The sequence below is a fragment of the Nomascus leucogenys genome, chromosome 21, assembly GCF_006542625.1.
Source record: "Nomascus leucogenys isolate Asia chromosome 21, Asia_NLE_v1, whole genome shotgun sequence".
In the NCBI taxonomy this organism is placed as follows: Eukaryota; Metazoa; Chordata; class Mammalia; order Primates; family Hylobatidae; genus Nomascus; species Nomascus leucogenys.
In genome coordinates, this window is record NC_044401.1 from 9,371,813 (window position 1) to 9,389,533 (window position 17,721).

The 17,721-nt window shown below is 45.5% G+C and overlaps 1 protein-coding gene across 1 annotated transcript; it reads right to left on the bottom strand.

The window, feature by feature from the left end:
* Window positions 1-106: 106 nt before the first annotated feature.
* Window positions 107-15,093, bottom strand: TAGLN3 (transgelin 3). The gene is made up of 4 exons (XM_030801721.1): window positions 14,378-15,093; window positions 13,037-13,211; window positions 2,153-2,255; window positions 107-581 (listed from the first exon to the last, which is right to left on the bottom strand). The coding sequence occupies exons 1-4, from the start codon at window positions 14,555-14,557 to the stop codon at window positions 440-442; spliced, it is 600 nt and encodes a 199-aa protein (XP_030657581.1). The 5' UTR covers window positions 14,558-15,093; the 3' UTR covers window positions 107-439.
* Window positions 15,094-17,721: the final 2,628 nt, after the last annotated feature.

The following is a 17,721-nucleotide window of genomic DNA, read 5'->3' on the forward strand; positions in this document are numbered from 1 at the left end:
TTGCTCAGCTGCAGCTTAAGCTTAATTCCATCTTTCTGGCCTTTGAATGGAAGAGAAACTAGTCCAGACTGTGGAGTCCCTAAGAGAAAGAATGAACTTTACACTGTAAGACACAAGACTAATTACTTTATTAGGTGCATTCTATAAGTCGAAGAGGAGAATTTTTGGCAAATAAATAAATAAATAAATAATCAAACAGAGACTCTGGGGCCCGAGGAGCTCAGGAGAAAGGAAGCGGAGTCTTTGCATAGTTCTAAATGAACAGGAGGTGGCAGCAGTAGGCAACGCGGATTCTCGGCGGAAATGCAGCACTTGCAAAAACCAGGGACAGAAGGCTTTGAGAAAGAGGAGAAGGTCAGAAGGTGACTAACTATTTCTTTTTCGTAGAGACCATGGTGTGGAACATTCGTCCTCTCTACCAGGGGCAGGATGCAGCGTCCTACATGATCTGCCTGGGCATCCCGTACCCTGTCATGCCCGCCTGGGAGGCTCCCTTGTTGCTGCCCATCTGCAGGCCTATTACGTTCTGTCCCTGGCGAAGCTGCTCCTCAGAAAAGCCTCTCCGATTCTGCTGGGCTTTCCTGGACAAGGAAAGTGAGAGGGAATAATGTCATTATGACAGTTTTCCAATCCTTTTCAAGATACGCAATTAGACAGGCTCTGCTGGGGGTCCCCAAATAGATCAGCAGGTCCTACCCTGAGCCGTGGTTATGAGCTATGGCCCTACTCTGAGCTATCTATGGCCCTACCCTGCACTGTGGACCTACCCTGAGCCGGGGCCCTACTCTGAGCTATCTCTGGCCCTAGCCTGAGCTGTGACCCTACCATGATGCATGAGCTCCCTATCTTTTAGAAGCCCAGGTGTTTTCCAGAATTCCAGCAAAGAGGAGGGCAGAATCAGTGGCTACCTCTCTGGGGAATTCACTCTCAGCTTTTCTTGTTTCTCTTTCTCCCCACTCTCCCTTCTTCCCACACCACTTTAGGCCATCTCAGACTTCTAAGAAGAAGCAGGCTTCTTTCTCTCACAGCTACCTCAAGCCTTTGTGAAAATTAAAATCGGTTCTTCTTACAAAGCACATCATTAATCCCATTCCCCCTTTCCCTGTATAGGGCCAAGATGAATATACCATTTTAGAGCCGAGGGACCTAAGAGTTAATGAGGGGAAATGTCGCACTCTAGATTAGAGGTCTGCAAACTTTGGTAAAGAGCCAGATAGTACATAATTGTGGTTGTGTAGCCACATGGAACATGGTAGTTCACTAATAATACAGACACTAAAACCAGGGTTTCAAATGGCCAACATCTTAGAAGTTTTCAGGGCAAGCGTTCTTTAAAATGACATAAGCTGGTAACTTTTTTTTTAATAACTGTCAAGGAGAAGAAAAGGGGATCATGGAAATGAATAATCAATTATTTGCCACAGGGCACTCTTCTACAACTAAGTTACCCAGTTTAAGTTTCCTGCCTACCCTACCCCCGGCAAAAAAAAAAAAAAAAAAAACATTTTTAAAAAAGGCCCTTTACTGAGAGATAACCATATAATTTGTCATCCAGACTAGGATGCTGTTGAGAGTGAAAGAGAGTTCTATTAATAAATATACTGGGACTACATAGATATTAACCACAACTGTTCCAGACAAACAGGACATATTTGCCCTTTATTAAGTACACAAACAAAAAAGGAAGGAAGAAGGGAAGGAGGGAGGGAGGGAGGGAAGGAGGAAGGAAGGAAGGAAGGAAGGAAGGAAGGAAGGAAGGAAGGCGGGGCGGGCGGCAGGCGGGCGGCGGCGGGCGGGCACGCAGGCAAGAAAGCTCAGAGCTGGCTTAAGTCATAATAAAGCCAAATTCAGACATGAAGCCACCTTCAAGAAAGGCCATCCAGTCCTGCTGAGCCTCAGGAGAAACAGAACCTGGGTGGAGCTGGAGGATGCAGGTATCTGGTAGAAAAGGCCTAACCATTTCTGCTCTGGATAGGTTACTGGCCTGTACAGAAGCATCAGACTTTCATTGCTTTGGGGAACTCAGTTGTGGAGACAGCAGTGCTTGGTGCGGGGGCTTTGCACATAAAGCCTCTGTAGAGTTCCAAGGCTTCAGACCCTCCCTCTGGTTAAAATCGTCTTGTGGTCCAGGGGGCAAGGAAGAGACTTTTACCTGTGAAACCAGGATGGCTCTCCCCGATAGCAGCCATCATCCTTGGTGACCGCAACGCTGCCTAAAGCCATCAGGGTCCTCTGCACAGCTGCCATGTCCTTCCCTGGAGGCCAACAAAGAGATTAAACCCAAGCACGTGTCAGAGCCAAGGAATGCTGGAAGGATATGGCTGGACACCCAGGAGGGAAGTTCTGATAGAAGGCTGTAGTTGACCATATTCAAGGGAGCAGTGCTATCAAACAGCTCCCAAAGTGGCCCTAAGACATCCATACCCAAACTTCTCAGAAAGGAACAAAAAGTAACCTGGTTAATTATTCTCTATATGGTACCTACCAGAGATACCGAGTTTCTAATCCATTCATAGTTGCTGTATAAATAAAATCATCCATGTGCATCAAATTGAGTATTCACTTTGCTCTCTGGGCCAGAGGCCTGGCAGATGAAGAACAGCAAATCAACACAGAAAGCACTCAATGTGACACAAGTGATAGGGCCTTTATTTTGTGCCGCTTGAAAAGAGCTAAATGGAGACAATAAACAACTGGCTTGTGTGTGACAGAGAGGAGAGCAAGGGAGAGGGATGTGCGGTGTGGCCCCTGCACAGTGGGGTGGGGAGCCCCGTTACCTAAGCAGCCCAGTGACCATTAACCTGTGGAGAAAGCAACTGGGCCTTACAACTCAGCCTTTCCTCCCATCCTTTCTCCTTTCTTCTCTTCCAGTTGACTGACATGTCCTAAACTGAGAAGATGCTACTGAGGGGGTGGCCTGCAATTTAGAATCAGATCAAAAGTCCATGCAAGGCACCAGTGTGGAATACAAAAGCTAAAAACCATAGGGTTAAAAGGGAAGGCAGCGTCTAACCTGGTGGGGAACTGTGAAAGTTAAGGGCAAATATTAAGGCTCTCTTTAGACCTGGTGAACCATCTGCAGTTTTTTGGCCCAGCTGCTGCAGCTCAGTCTCTGGGGAATACAGAATTACAGGGGAAAGGCAGATGGAAAGTGAGAATGGAGTATGAACTGTAATAAAATAAACAATTAAGGCCTTCAGAGGAAGTCCAGCTCAGGATCTTCATTTATTCGAAGAGGAGAGAGAGAAAGCTGATCCTCTCTCCCCTCCGCCCCCACCTCCCGTATTAACCACAGGGTGATTGCCTGAATCCTGAGGCCCTGTGAGACTGGTTGGTGAACACAAGGATAAAATGCTGTCAATGGATAGTCCCCCAGACTCAAGGAATAACTGGGGTGGTGGAGAACGAAGTATTTCAGAAGCAGACAGAAGGGAGAAGGCATAAGGAATATTCAGAACTAAGAAGAAACACAGAAATTGTTGTTAGAATGACTCTTCCACAGGTGAAAGCATTTCTTAATTGTCACCATATAATGGGACACTTTTTAAAAAATATAAATGTAGTAATGATATTTTGAAGGTTCATTCTGTGAAGAGATAGGGAGAGGACTTGCTCTTAAGCAGTGAACTATTAAAGGGAACCTAGAGAAATAATTGAGCAAAGGAAGGCTTAGGTTAGGGTATATCACTCATCTCTACTCTTTACAAAGAGCACCCTGGATACTTGTTTCTGGTGGTTGGAAAGAGCTGTTCTGATATGTCCAGGATCTGTGAAAATGTGGGGCCTGACATCCAGCAGATCACCCACAGATACTACCCTGGAGCAATGGGTGAAGAAGCAAAGTTTTATTAAACTATAGAACTAGACTCCTTCAAAGTAGCTAGTTCATCCCTGGTATCCCTGCATCTAGAAAATTCCCAACATTTAGTTCCCAACTGAGTTCGCTTTGTCCTTTCTGGGTTCATGTAGTAGTCTATATAACACTTCTTATACATAAGACTACATATAAGAACTTATAAGAACTAACACTTATATATAAGTGTTATATATAATGCTTCCTATATAGATGACTACATGAACCCAGAAAGGACAAAGGGAACTAAGTTGCAGGCTAGGATAAGATATCCAGGAGCCTAGAACTATCAACACAACCCCACCCTCATCCCAGGAGAGTGGAAAAGGAAGTGATTACACTTGAGAAAGAAGCCACTAGGGAAGCAGGCATTATTTGACAGAAAGAAACTGGAATTTTTTCCTTAAGAAACTTTCCAAAGCAAGATATTTGATATAAATTATAGGGTAGACACTGTATATGTCATCTCAACCTCATGGAATTGGGATTATTCCTCCTCATGTGTGGATGAGAAAACTAATTCAGAGAGGTTAATTAACATGCCCAGAGTCACCCAATCAGTTAACAGAGCCTAGCTCTAGATCAGACCTGTCTGAATGCAAAGCCCTTGAACAATCCACCCTGCCACTCTGCCATCTCCCATGGCACCCCATTGCAGGCTAGATGAGGAGCACATTCCTCAGTAGGAACCAGCAATCAGGGATGATCTGAAAGGGTCATGATGGCTGTTTTGTGCCAGGCCAGAGGGGACACTAAGGGGAATAAAACTGGAGCACAGATTTCAGGCCCTATAGAATCAAGGGCACCAACCCCAGTGCCCATAAATCTTTGAGTGTTTTTGTCTAGGTTTCTCCATGTCTTCATCCAAACAAGACTGAAACAAAGAAAAGCAGTTAGGGCCTCACTACGGATGTTCTGGCCAAGTGATACCATTTGGATGTTTTGTACTCTCCAAATCTCATATTGAAACGTGACCTCCAATGTGGGAGGTGGGCTTAGTAGGAGGTGTCTGGGTCATGAGGGCAGATCCCTCATGAATGGTTTGGTGTTGATCTCATGGTAATGAGTGAGTTCTTATGTATGAGTTCACACAAGATCTGGCTGTTTAAGAGCCTGGCACCTTTACCTTCTGTCTCTTGCTCCCTCTCTCACCATGTGACATACTGGCTCCCCTTCGCCTTCCACCATGATTGTAAGCTTCTTGAGGCCCTTGCCAGAAGCAGGTGCCGGCACCACACTTCCTGTACAGTCTGCAGAACCGTGAGCTAAAATAAAACCTCTTTATGAATTACCCAGTCTCAAAAGCAACAAAAATGGACTAGTACACTAAGTTAATGATTGCCAAAATTCTAAATAACATTATGACCAGAAATCTGCCTTCTGGGACCAGTTCACATCTAGCTCATTTTCTTGTTATGTTATTCTTGTAATGTTTCCTAATTCCAGCACTCTTGGACTGACAAGATGGGAAGAGGGCCTTTTTCCAGCCTTCCCTGTCTTGCTTTGCCAGTTCAGAAGCCCAGATCAAGTACCACTGGATGAGAGTGGCACACAGGAGTCAGGGCCACTTGTAGAAGCTGATTTCTGCAACTGGCGGTCAAAAATTTAAGTGCATAAAAAAGCACTGCGATTAAGGAAGCTCTGTGATGTGCACCAACCATCAAACAACAAAAGGCTGGGCACAGTGGCTCACACCAGTAATTTCAACACTTTGGGAGGCTGAGGCAGGAAGACTGCTTGAGCCCAGGAGTTTCAGGCTGCAGTGACCTATGATTACACCACTGCACTCCAGCCTGGGCAACAGAGGGAACCCCTGTCTCTAAATAACAATAAGATAAATGAAATAAATTTATAAACAAGAAAAGCGAAACTAGTCGTATCACAACCAAGTGTCATATCTGCCTAACAACAAAGCCTTCAAAATTGTGCAAGTATAAAAAATGGCCATACACAGCCTGCTTTCCCAAGCTTCTTGGATTATTTATGGAAGTTTGGTGGGGGGATCATCTCTTTTAAAATATGCATTTTGAGGTCATTCTCCTGAGAGAATGATTTGGTAAGTTCTGGGAGTCCATATTTTTAATAAGCTGCCCGAGTGATTCATATCTTCAGGCAAGTTTGAGAGTTATAGGTGTTGCCTGGTGATTTGCAAGCTAAACTGATCTTCAGGATTACCTGAGAATCTTAAATATTCAGATTCTGGGGCAGTCTCCTGGGATGATTGTGAGGCAGCCAGATGGACAGGCACATACTACTCTAAAGCTTTGGTTTTCAATGTTTAAAAACATCCCCATGTCTGCCATGCGGTAAGTACTAAGTAATATTTGTTAAGCAATAACTCCTTTCTTCAGAGATATCCTCCACAAAGTCAAAAGTAAAAGCGATAATTAGAAAAGCTCTGTTCCAAGTTGGAAGTCAGCCCAGAGCCCTGCAGCTTGGAATGGCTTTGCTCCCTGACAGCCACCCTGGATGCTTTGGTAGATTGCTGGGGCTCCTCAAGTGAGCTTGAAAGCCACTGCTCCAAGCCATTCTTCCAAGAAAAGAAAAACGTTCCTCAAAGAAGGATCAACTAAGTGTTGGGAATTTTCTGGATGGAGGGATAGCAAAAATGAGATAGAGTCTGGTTATCTAAGAGCTGGTGGAATCTGAAAAGCATACATACTGTATGATTCCTACTTTATCGCATACTAGAAAAGGCAAAACTCTAGAGACAGTAGAAAGATCAGTGGTTGCCAGGGTTGAGGGTGGGAGGGATGAAAAGGCAAAGCACAGAAGCTTTTTAGGGCAGTACTTGATATGATACTGCAATGATGAATATGCGACATTATACATTTGCCCAAATGCATAGAATGTGTAACAGCAAGAGTGAACCTAATGTAAATTATGTATTTTGGATGATAATGGCATGCCAATGTAGGCTGATTACTTGCAATATGTGCTTCTTTCATAGGGAACGTCAATAATGGGGAAGGTTGTGCATTTGTGGGGAGAGAGGGCATATGGAAAATATCTGTACCTTCCTCTCAATTTTGCTGTGACCCTAAAACTCCTTGAAAATATTAGTCTTAAACAAAAAAGGAGCTGATGGTATGGTAGCTTTCTCTGTCTCACCTGGCAAGCATTTTCAGCAAGAGTCTCACCTAGCAACTGACAGCTTTACTTGACAATACAGAGCTCCCTGTTTCCTACACTGTCACAAAGTAATGTTATCCAAAGTGTGATCCTGCACCCCATATTACTAAGTTATAACTCCTGGGGAGTAGGACTGGAGGTTCTGCATTGTAAGGCCCCAACCCAGGAATTCTTAATGGTATAAAGATTCTTTAACAAGGATTTTGTTCCCTTAAATTCTTTATTACTTCCAAGGCATCGTATGTATGTCTATGAAAATAAAAAGTAAATGAAGAGGATAAAGGCAAAGAAAAAAGGTAAAAGAGAAGTCATCTGGGTGTGTCAACTTGGATGGGACAGTCTCTACTTTCTATTTCTACTTTTAATACAAAAAAATCAGTCTTGCAGTCAAAATTCTTTGTCTCAGAGCTATTATACTTCTATTATATATCAGTCTTGACTCAGCCTTGTAACTCTTAGAATACTGGCTTTTTCCATCTTTCTTGGACTTACAGAGAAAGTAAGCAGTAGTGTATGAAACCATGTCTTATTTCCCTGAATAATAACTTGGGCCTAGCTTCCAATTCTCCCCTGAAGGTAAACCAAAATATTGCAACAGTCAAGGGAGAAATATCGGGGGTGAGGTTGGGTTTGTTCTGTGGATTTTGTAAATGTTTGTTGCTTGCCTCCCTGACTCCCATTGCTCTGGGTGGTGGCTCTTAAAGTGGGGTTCCCAGACCAGCAGAATCAGTATGGTCTGTGAATTGGTAAGAAATACAAATTCTTGGCCTCACCTCAGACCTATTACCTCAGAAACTCTGCTGTTGGGGCTTAGCAGTCTGTGCTTTAACAAGCCTACCTAGGGATTCCGATGCATGCTGGCATTAGAGAGCCATTGCTAAAGGAAAGGCTCATCCAATACAATCGTCAGCAGCCACTTGAAATAATTGCAGTGACGGCTGCTCTGATAGAAAATGAGGCTTCGAGGCCGGGCGTGGTGGCTCACACCTGCAATCCCAGCACTTTGGGAGGCCGAGGTGGGTGGATCACGAGGTCAGGAGATCGAGACCATCCTGGCTAACACGGTGAAACCCCTTCTCTACTAAAAAAAAAAAAAAAAAAAAATTAGCTGGGCGTAGTGGCAGGTACCTGTAAGTCCCAGCTACTCGGGAGGCTGAGGCAGGAGAATGCCATGAACCCGGGAGGCGGAGCTTGCAGTGAGCCGAGATCAGGCCACTGCACTCCAGCCTGGGCGACCGAGTGAGACTCCATCTCAAAAAAAAAAAGAAAGAAAATGAGGCTTCAAGCAGCAGACACTTGTGATGTCTCAAGTCATTACAGGTACTTTACTTACAATATCCCAAGAGATCTCTCATGCTGTGTGAAATATCTCTTCACTCTTGCTGTTGAGGAATGACACATAAAGTGACGCCTTCCCAGAGAATATATTTGAACCTCCAGGCCCTTCCAATGTAAACGACACCTCCCTAACTGCCAGTCATCAAGAAAGGGGAACAGGCATGACATCACCATGTGTCCAGGATCCTTACCAGTAGAATTACTAAGAAGAGCTATGAGACTGATCGATCTGTGAGTCTTGCCTGCTCTGACATTCTAGAATTTTATACATTTAATGCACATCAAGTGGTTATACAAATGAACCAAAAAGATCAGTTGCTGAATGACTAATAGTGTGGGGGGAAAAGCCAACATTTATTAGGTGTCTAGTAGCCAGGCACTGTGCTAGCTTCTTTACATAGTTAATCCTTACAAAAATTCTACAAAAGAGAGGCATTAGAACTGTTTACCAAGAAGGGAACTGAGGCTCTGAGAAACTAAGCAACTTAAACAAGGTCACACAGTATGTAGCAAAAGAGATTTCAGCCCATCTACCTGACTCCAAAACTCATGCTCTTTCCAGTGTAGCGGGGTCTTCTGTGTCTGGAATTGGTAAAGCAATAAATTATGGGGAAAGACCTCAAGAGGGTAATGACCACAAAGTGGAAAAAAATGTCAATAAAGTGACTCCTAAAGCCTGGTCATTTGTATTAGAGAATAGCTGATGAGGTAAAGGCTCCACAGCTGTCAGAGAGGGCAAAGGTCAGCCAAGCAACCCCCCCCCCCCCACCCCCGCCGCCACCCCACCCCCCCACCAGCTCCTGTATGTGGCCACTAAGTCCATTTGTTGTAAGACAGAATGAGTGTCTTTCCAGACTTACTCTTCCCTCCCTTATTTTCTGTTAATCTTAGAAAAGACAAGCCAATGACAATAATAATTTCTACAATACCAACTTTTATTATCCTCTACTATCGTCATGAACCATGCTAAGCACTTCTAATGAACTGTCTCGTTTACTTTCCGTATCAACCCTGTGAAATAGATATGATTATCCCCACTTTACAGCTGAGAAAATCGAGGCTTAGAGAAGTTACTTGATAAGTGGTAGAGCACAGATTTGGCCAGGCAGTCTAATTTCTGACTCAGGAGCCTGTACTCTCCTGTAACACCTTCCAGGATAAGCTTGTATTACAGTCTTTCTGTCCCGATACTAGACCAGCACACTCACTCGCTCTAATATGTTCTCTCTCTCTCTTACACACACCCCTCGCCCCCTGCCTTTCTTGCTCTGCCTTTTCTTCCTTTCCCACTTTCTGTGCACAGAAAAGATGCTGAAGTCTTACCTGCAGAGTACTTTCTTCTGAATCATAGACAGCTGAGATGGCCCCACCCCTGCCCTTTCCAGGGCACCCATGGCAAATCCAAAAGTAATCTGCAGGCCATTCACCTTCTGTTATCCAAGAGAAGACTTCCCAGGCCACTTCCATTCCTCTAAGCCACCCTACTTCTCCATCACTGAAAGCAAGTGGTCACCCCAGCTCCCCCTCTAGAGGGACTTCGGTAGCTTTGTCTATAATGTCCCTGTGATTGGGTTGTTTTTCTGGACCATTTAGCTTTGGGTTTCATTTTAAAGGCTTGAATCTTGTATTCTAATTACCCTGCAGTCTATTTGAAGTATTTCACCTGGGGGGATTAAGGATCGTGGTACATCTGGGGCCTCAGCCTATAGAACTGATTGAAGCCTAAACAAGAAGGCATTTGGCAAGCCTGGGCTCCTCCAGACTTATTGGTTTGCAACATCCAGGCAGCCTGAAGAGTCAGAGGGCAGCTGTGGGCAAGCAGAGCCCTACATGGGAGAAGATACTGAGTAGGGGAGATGGGAGACTGAGAGCTGTTGGGCATGAAATACCTGCAGAGGAGGAAAAGAAGCTCCTAGGCAAGGAGGGCTGGAGCCACAGTGGCCACAGACACCACAACCAAGGTGCAGGGAATCCAGAATTAATGTAAGTTGATATGCGAGGACAGCATTAAAACCACAGTCAAGGTGGAGAATAGTAGGGAGAATGTGGGACTAAGCTAAGCAAACAGCTAGTCTAATAGCTGTGTGCACAAACACGTACCCCTCATATGCACATAGACACATAACACGTGCCAACCCTGCCCCACAGCATTCCTTTGATTTCAGCTTCCTTATGCCAAAACACATGAGCAACAACCAGTTCTTGCAGAAAGGACCTCAGCCTCACTTGCTCAGTCTGCTCTGCAGTACTGTCAGCCTTCCCCTCCCTCTCCTTGCTTCTCTGCTCAAAGTGACCCACTTTTCTACCTCCTGCCCTATTGTATGGTGACCGGCATTGGCCTAAGCTTCAGACAGTGATCCTGGGGAATATCAGATATCCCCTCCAACCTATAACAAATCTCCCTGGACTTTGGTCCTCAGTTGCCATTCCATGGAGTCAGCCACCAGACCCTGGGGCCTCTTGGGGCCATTTGGAAATTCTGAAGCACCTGCTTTCCTATTGACAGCTCTCCTGTTCATCTCTACCTACTGCATGACCTACCTACAGTTCTTCCTGCTACCTGTCAGTCCTGGTGCCCTTGGAGTGGACCTCCTTCCTTATTTCCTTTAAAGCCCCATTTTTCTACCCTAGGGCTGGGACTCTTAGTGTCTGTCTTATTGCCCTGGAGCTGACTGGTCCACGGCCCTGGCTCAGGCGACCACACTCATCCGTTAGACTCCTCTTTCTTTAGAGGAGTCTAACACACAGGTCTGGGGCAGGTGGTGTATACCTCCTCCGACTCTGTACATCAGGGACCATTTCTCCCTACACTCCTCCACACTTGCTGTGAGCACCTCTGACGAGTAAATTTTACCTTTGTGTTCTTTGTAAAAAGGGGGAGAGGCAAGTAAAGCATCCTCAGTAGCAGGAAGACAGGAAAGCTCAGAATCCTCACCTCCCACAGACCTCCTGGCTTCTTCCTCCTCCCACACGCTTCCTGCACTTGGTGGGGTGGGGGGGACTCACCCGGGTCCCTTCCATTCACACTGACTCTCCTATCCTTCTGTCCCACACAGCCCTGAATCATCTTCCTCCTCCTCACCTCCTCCCCCACCTCCTCTTCATCCTCATCAGCTAGTCACCATTATGATTCAACAGCACACTCACGGTGTAGGTGAAGGAAACTAAGCCTCCTGGCTCAAGAATGGGTTGGCAGACTAGTTAAGGCTCTATTCTTTGCTGTCAGAGAGCCCAGGTTTGAATTCTGGCTCTGCCATCTCATGGACACAAGTAACCATGGGCAAGCTTCAGTTTCATCATCTTTGAAATGGGGAAATTAAAAAACATTTACCTCATAGGATTGTTAGCAGAACTGACTGGCATAATGCAATAAAGCACGTCTACAATGCCTTGTGCATAGGAAAACATCAATAAGCAGTAGCTATGTAGCTATCTGTATTAGCTAGAAAAAATCATCATAGTTTTGATCTAGGAAGCAAGGATCAAATCTCAACTGTGAAATTACATGAGAATTTGGAGGCTCAACAGCAAGATCCATAGCCCGGCCTGGCCTTTTGAAAACTGCCCGGCAGTTTTGAATATCTGAGTTTCTAAATAATGGCAAACCACCAGGTAAACTTATCAGCATCTTAGGATTTTAACCACTCACCTATGAGGGAAACATGCAATGCCAGCTCTTTGCATGACGCCGAGGATTAAGGAGGCAATTGTTTCTTTATAAATCATAGTGTGGTGAGTAGTAGAATGGTCCTCTGCTAGAAATCTATTTCAACCATCATCTGAATACCCTTTAAAATACCGTGTCTCTCCATCAGGGGAAAGCTACCCCATTCTCACTGTCAGCAGAGCCATTTGGGTCACTGCCCTGGGGATCCTGTTGGTTGGGCCACTAATGACAGCCAGTGACAAAGAGCATGTGAGAGCAGAGTCAATCTGACAGTCCTGTTCTGACTAGTTGGTATATCTTGGTGCCTTAGGCAGGCCTAGTGGAGAAGGAACACAGTCACATGGTTGGGTATACACATTTTCGCTAAAGGGGACATTAATGACACCATGACCATAGGTCCCAAATTCTCTGGCAGTGTCTCCATTCACATCATTTTCCCCAGTAATGGCAGATTATTAAATATGTCCAGGAGCATGATTTGATTTTTATGCTTTTGTAAGATTTCCTCACCAAGTCAATTCACAAATGTTAAAGAAAAAAGCACTTGTCACACTGTGAGCAGAATGCATATCCGGAAGGCATAGTCACCAAGCTCCCAGATAATGGTTTAACAAAAGGTTGGAGTGCTATCTATTTCTCAGATTGACAAAATAGCCCCAGATGGCTTTGTCTATAAGCTGTAGTTGAGCAAGAAGCACACTGGCCCCCTGCCTCCCTTCTCCTCTGGTAGCTGTGATTTGTTATGGGAGGGGTAAGAGCAATAAAAGGCATTATGTCACCATTAGCTTCCTCTAGCTTGAGGCTTCTGTTTACATTAGTTGCTGAGATCCCCTCTGTGTCCTCAGGGTGTGTGTTCCATTAGAAGAGGGTACCTCCTTTTAATAGAACATAACAATGGGGAAGGCAAACAGTGCCCCCAGGATAACAGCTGAGAGCATCTTACACACATCAACCGGCACAGGGAAGAACACTGTGAGCAGTTTTTACAAGGAGATGGGCAAAGGAGAGAAGAAAAGAACAATCCCAAAGGCCAGAGGACTATTTACCTTCCCATAGATCCACCGTCTGAAAGATGTCAGTGGTTCTGACACCATAGGTCTCCGCAGCTTTTAGGAACTGGGAGATTTGCTCCATCTGCTTAAAAGCCATCTTTGACTCTGAGATCTTGGGTATGGGCTCTTGTCCTGGTGGGTATAAACTATTTATCAGCTTGCACAGGACCTGAAGGGGGAGGGGAGAGACAGAATCAATGTTTCCTTTTGTATTTACAGATCAAGAACGAGAAGTGAATCCTGCTCACATGGGGCACTGCTCACCCAGTTTGGGCAGGAGCAAGTCATGGGCCCCAGGAAGGCATGGGCTCTGGGCTGTGTAGCCAGGCTCCTATACTAAGCCCCAAAGACCCAGATGACCCCATTCCTAATGCCGTTCCTCACCACAGAGATTCCTGTAGCCTGGGAGCGCCATTCCCTCCCTGTTCCTCCCTTCCTTTTTCTGGATGAGGGAAAGAATGTTTACAGATAGGGAATGACGTGACGTGATGAGGACGTGATTCCAGACTTTCAAAGGAGGAATGACTTAGTGGCTCCTGAGGTTGGCAGAGCTCAAATGATAGAGTCTAATATTATTTCTTCTATCAAAAGGCAAATAAGCAGGCTTCAATTTACTCATCCCATATATTTTAACAATGTGTAAAAGAAGTGAATGTGGTACCCTTTTCCCAGATATATATACAACCCAAGCTCTGGGCAACCCAGCAGAAGCATTGGATAGCAGTTATGTAACAGTAAATCACAGACTGCAGGAAAGGATGGGCTTGTTTGAATCACAGAGCCTGCGGCCCTCAAACCCTCAAACACACAACGAGCATTTGGTCAGAAAGGCAGTTAACAAATAAGGACTCCTTTCAGTTTCATGAGAACCCATCCACTCAATAAACAGACACTGAACACTTCCAGGGTGCATGGCTCCCACAAGAATGTGAAGGTGGCTAGTCCCCCTCCTCCCTCCTTTGTTTACTGTGTAACCAACACGATCCCCTAGGGAAAGAAATGGCCCCAGAAGAGCTGATGCACCAGGAAGGCTGGGGAAATTACAAGGACATACTTATCTCTATTCTCATTAGAAAAATCAAAAGGGCTTCGAATTTGCCAACTCAGAAGGGAGATGTGATGCTAGGGTGAGTGGAGAACCCCCAAGCTAGTTAGGGAATAGTGCATGGAGCCCAAATCTTCCAACCCTGAAGAAATAAAGGCATTCTCATCCCCTCCCGGTGAGACACAGAGCTTGGCAACAGCAGCTCTTCCCGCAGCCTTACGTTAAAAGAAAGGGTCCTGGAGGGTTTCTCTGCCCACCGCCCCAGCAACCGAGATCGCTGCCGGCCTTACCGTCCCGTCCATTAACCATTTCTGAAAATGGGCCCTGCCGGGGGGCGGGTGCTCTATGTCCTCGGCGCACTGCAGGATGATCCAGTCCACCAGCTTGTTCTCCAGGTCCGCATCATACTTCTGCTCGATCTTCTCCTGCACCTCTCGGCTTAAGCCATAGCTCGGGCCCCTGTTAGCCATCTCTGGAAAGAAGAGAGGACACGCGCGGCATCCACACAATAGCAGCAGCAGCCTCCGGCTCCCTGCAGACGGGGCTGGGATATGGCTGGGCAGCCTGGCCCAGCAGCAGCAAAGCGGGCAGAAAGCCGGGCGTGGTTTAAATCAAGGAGCCAATGAAGCCAATGGGGTTTCACCTACAAACGGGAAAGAAAAGCACAGCTACCCGCCAGTAACTCTAGAATAAAGCTCCGGCCGGTCCAGGAGGGCTGGAACCCCGCTCCCGATCCCGCCTATCAATGAGACGAGATGATATAACACGGACTCACAATCAAGTCTGAACCCCCAGGCAGCAAGGGGGATGGGTGGTGGACGTTTCCTCCCCCTTCTCAGTAGCACTTTGCAAAGGCAGAAACCATGAGATCGGGAAGAGCAGGTAATTAGCAGGCAGGGAGGAAGCCTCCTTTCATGTTGAACTGCTGCTGCTGCTGCCTCGCGCCTGGAAGAATGGCACATTGATTTGATTTTCTCATGGCTGAGGTGGTTCAACCAGGGCCGTTGCTAAGAGCCCTCCAAAAAGCCAGCCTTCTCCCGTGTCAGTCAAGCCCGCCTGCCTCCCTCCTGCTGAGAGCCTCTTTCTCATCGCACAATTCTTTCCCTCTTCTGGGGAGACAGCCGATTGTCCACGAGGCCAGCAGCTGCACAAGGGGATGAGGGCCTGTGGGAGGGTCCGTTCTACCGACTGTCCATCTGTCGGGAATAGCCAAGCCACTTTCCCCCTGCCCTGAGGTAACAACTGTCTGGCAGGACAGGAGGGGAGGGACTGAGAGCTGCTATCATTTACTTGTTCAGCTGCCAGCCCAACTTCACCCAGAAACTTCCATCCTGAAACTGTTGTGCCTCAGTTTGACTTATTCAAGGGAGATATTTTTTTCATGCTACTCTTACCAAAAGACACTAAGAGCAAGTTTTATAAATTATTATTATAATTCTTTCTATATATTTTTAGATAGTCTCGCTCTATTGCCCAGGCTGGAGTGCAGTGGCACAATCTTGGCTGGCTGCAACCTCTGCCTCCCAGGTTCAAGCAATTCTCCTGCCTCAGCCTCCCAAGTAGCTGGGATTACATGTGTGTGCCACCACGCCTGGCCAATTTTTGTATTTTTAGTGGAGATGCGATTTTGCCACGTTGGTCAGGCTGGTCTTGAACTCCTGACCTCAGGTGATCTGACCGCCTCAGCCTCCCAGAGTTCTGGGATTACAGGCATGAGCCACTGCACCCGGCAAGTTTTATAAATTAAACAAAACTCAATGACTAAGAACTCTTAGGGTGAAAGGTTTTGATAGAATGTAAAGACTTCATCTGAAGTAAGGACCGTGAAGGCACAACTGACATATTGTCAGTAGTAACTGAATATTTCTCATGGGCAAATAAGCACTCAGGAGAAACCATTAGATCTAAGTTGGCCCCAAATTTTTATAACAGCTAAAGGGCTTGGAAGTTTGTCCTTCTAGACTGTAAGCCATTTGTGGGTAAAGATTGAGTCTCATTGGTGTTGTGTAATTCTCTGGGTGTTTTTCATGAGAAAAATTCCACATTTTTTTTGTTTGGTTCATTTCTTCATTCAACAGATATTTACTCAGTGTTTATGCCAACTACTGGACTGAGGAGGAATAAAATACAATTCTTGCATTGAAAACAGATTGATAAATTGACTCAAGCATATTAAATAAAGTAATTCTGGGTACATGGGATGATGATCTTTGTCCCTGTGGGAAATTGATTAGAAGCTATGCAGGAAATTACTCCTCAAATAATACATGTATTGAGAAAAATCTCCTACCGGCTGGTGCCTGGACTAATGAAAATTTAATTACTTAAGAGATATGTGGGTGGTTTGCCTGAAAAAGACTTAGCAGTCAGTCGTTGAAGACCTGGGAGAGAGTCCTCTGAAAACAGAAAACCAGGAGCCTCAGGAGAGCAGTACGTTTAGGAAGAGACAAGGGAAGGGCTGACTAAGGCAGGTCTTCATGCTGCATAGAATCATCAGTTGAAGAAGCTCAAAAGACAGCAGCACTGTCTTGGGACACTTGGAGCTTAGGGGAAGAGTTTAGAGCAGGGAAATTGACAGAAGAATTAGGGAAGTCACCATTGGTATCTTGGGGAGCAGCCATAAGGCTAGTTCCAACCTTAGACTAAGGGAACAGAGTCCCAAACAGAAACCATGTAACTTTCCATGGCTGGAATGGCTCTAAGGAAGATGTTGGTTTGATATGCAAAGCTTGAAACAACTCAAAAGATGTACATTTGCTTGTCTTTTTTTTAAACACTGTGTTTTGCAAATCTTTTGTACCCAAAGAGTCCCTCATATTATAACAGAGTAGCTGGTGTGCTTTAAGTGAATGACTGGGCCCATGGTTCTAGAGAGGATACAATGGCAAAGAGAGGGGCCACAGCAGGGCATGGAAGTGTCCAGAAATCCAGAGGAAGTCTTCAGAGAAAAAATGCTTGATCTCCTCAGGGGTGACAGTGGAAATCAGCTCAACGCCGCATTTACTAAGTGCCTACTAGTATTATAGTTAATGTTTTCAACAACTTTTTCTTTCTTTTTTTTTTTCTTTTTTTGAGTCGGAGTCTCACTCTGTGGCCAGGCTGGGGCGCAATGGTGCGATCTCAGCTCACTGCAACCTCTGACTCCCTAGTTCAAGCGATTCTCCTGCCTCAGCCTCCCAAGTAGCGAGGATTACAGGCGTGCGCCACCACAAGTAGCTTATTTTTGTATTTTTAGTAGAGACGGGGTTTTCACCATGTTAGCCAGGATGGTCTCAATCTCCTGACCTCGTGATCTGCCCGCCTCAGCCTTCCAAAGAGCTGGGATTACAGGCGTGAGCCACTGTGCCCAGCCTCAACAAATTTTTAGGGGCCTATGTGTATAGCTGAGACACAAAAATAAATGATACATGACAATTTGGTTTAGTAACAAAGTTAAACTTGTAAACAATAAATGCCAGATGTCATGCTAAAATTATGCACAAAGAACTCAGGTTGGTACAATAATACCTGGAGGAGGGTGTTAAGGAATCAGGGGAAAGATTTATAAATGAGATTATTTTAAGTATTGAAAGACAAGTAGGTGTTTGCCAGGTGGATAGAGTGAGGCAAGAGAGGTAGGGAATGTTGCTGTCAA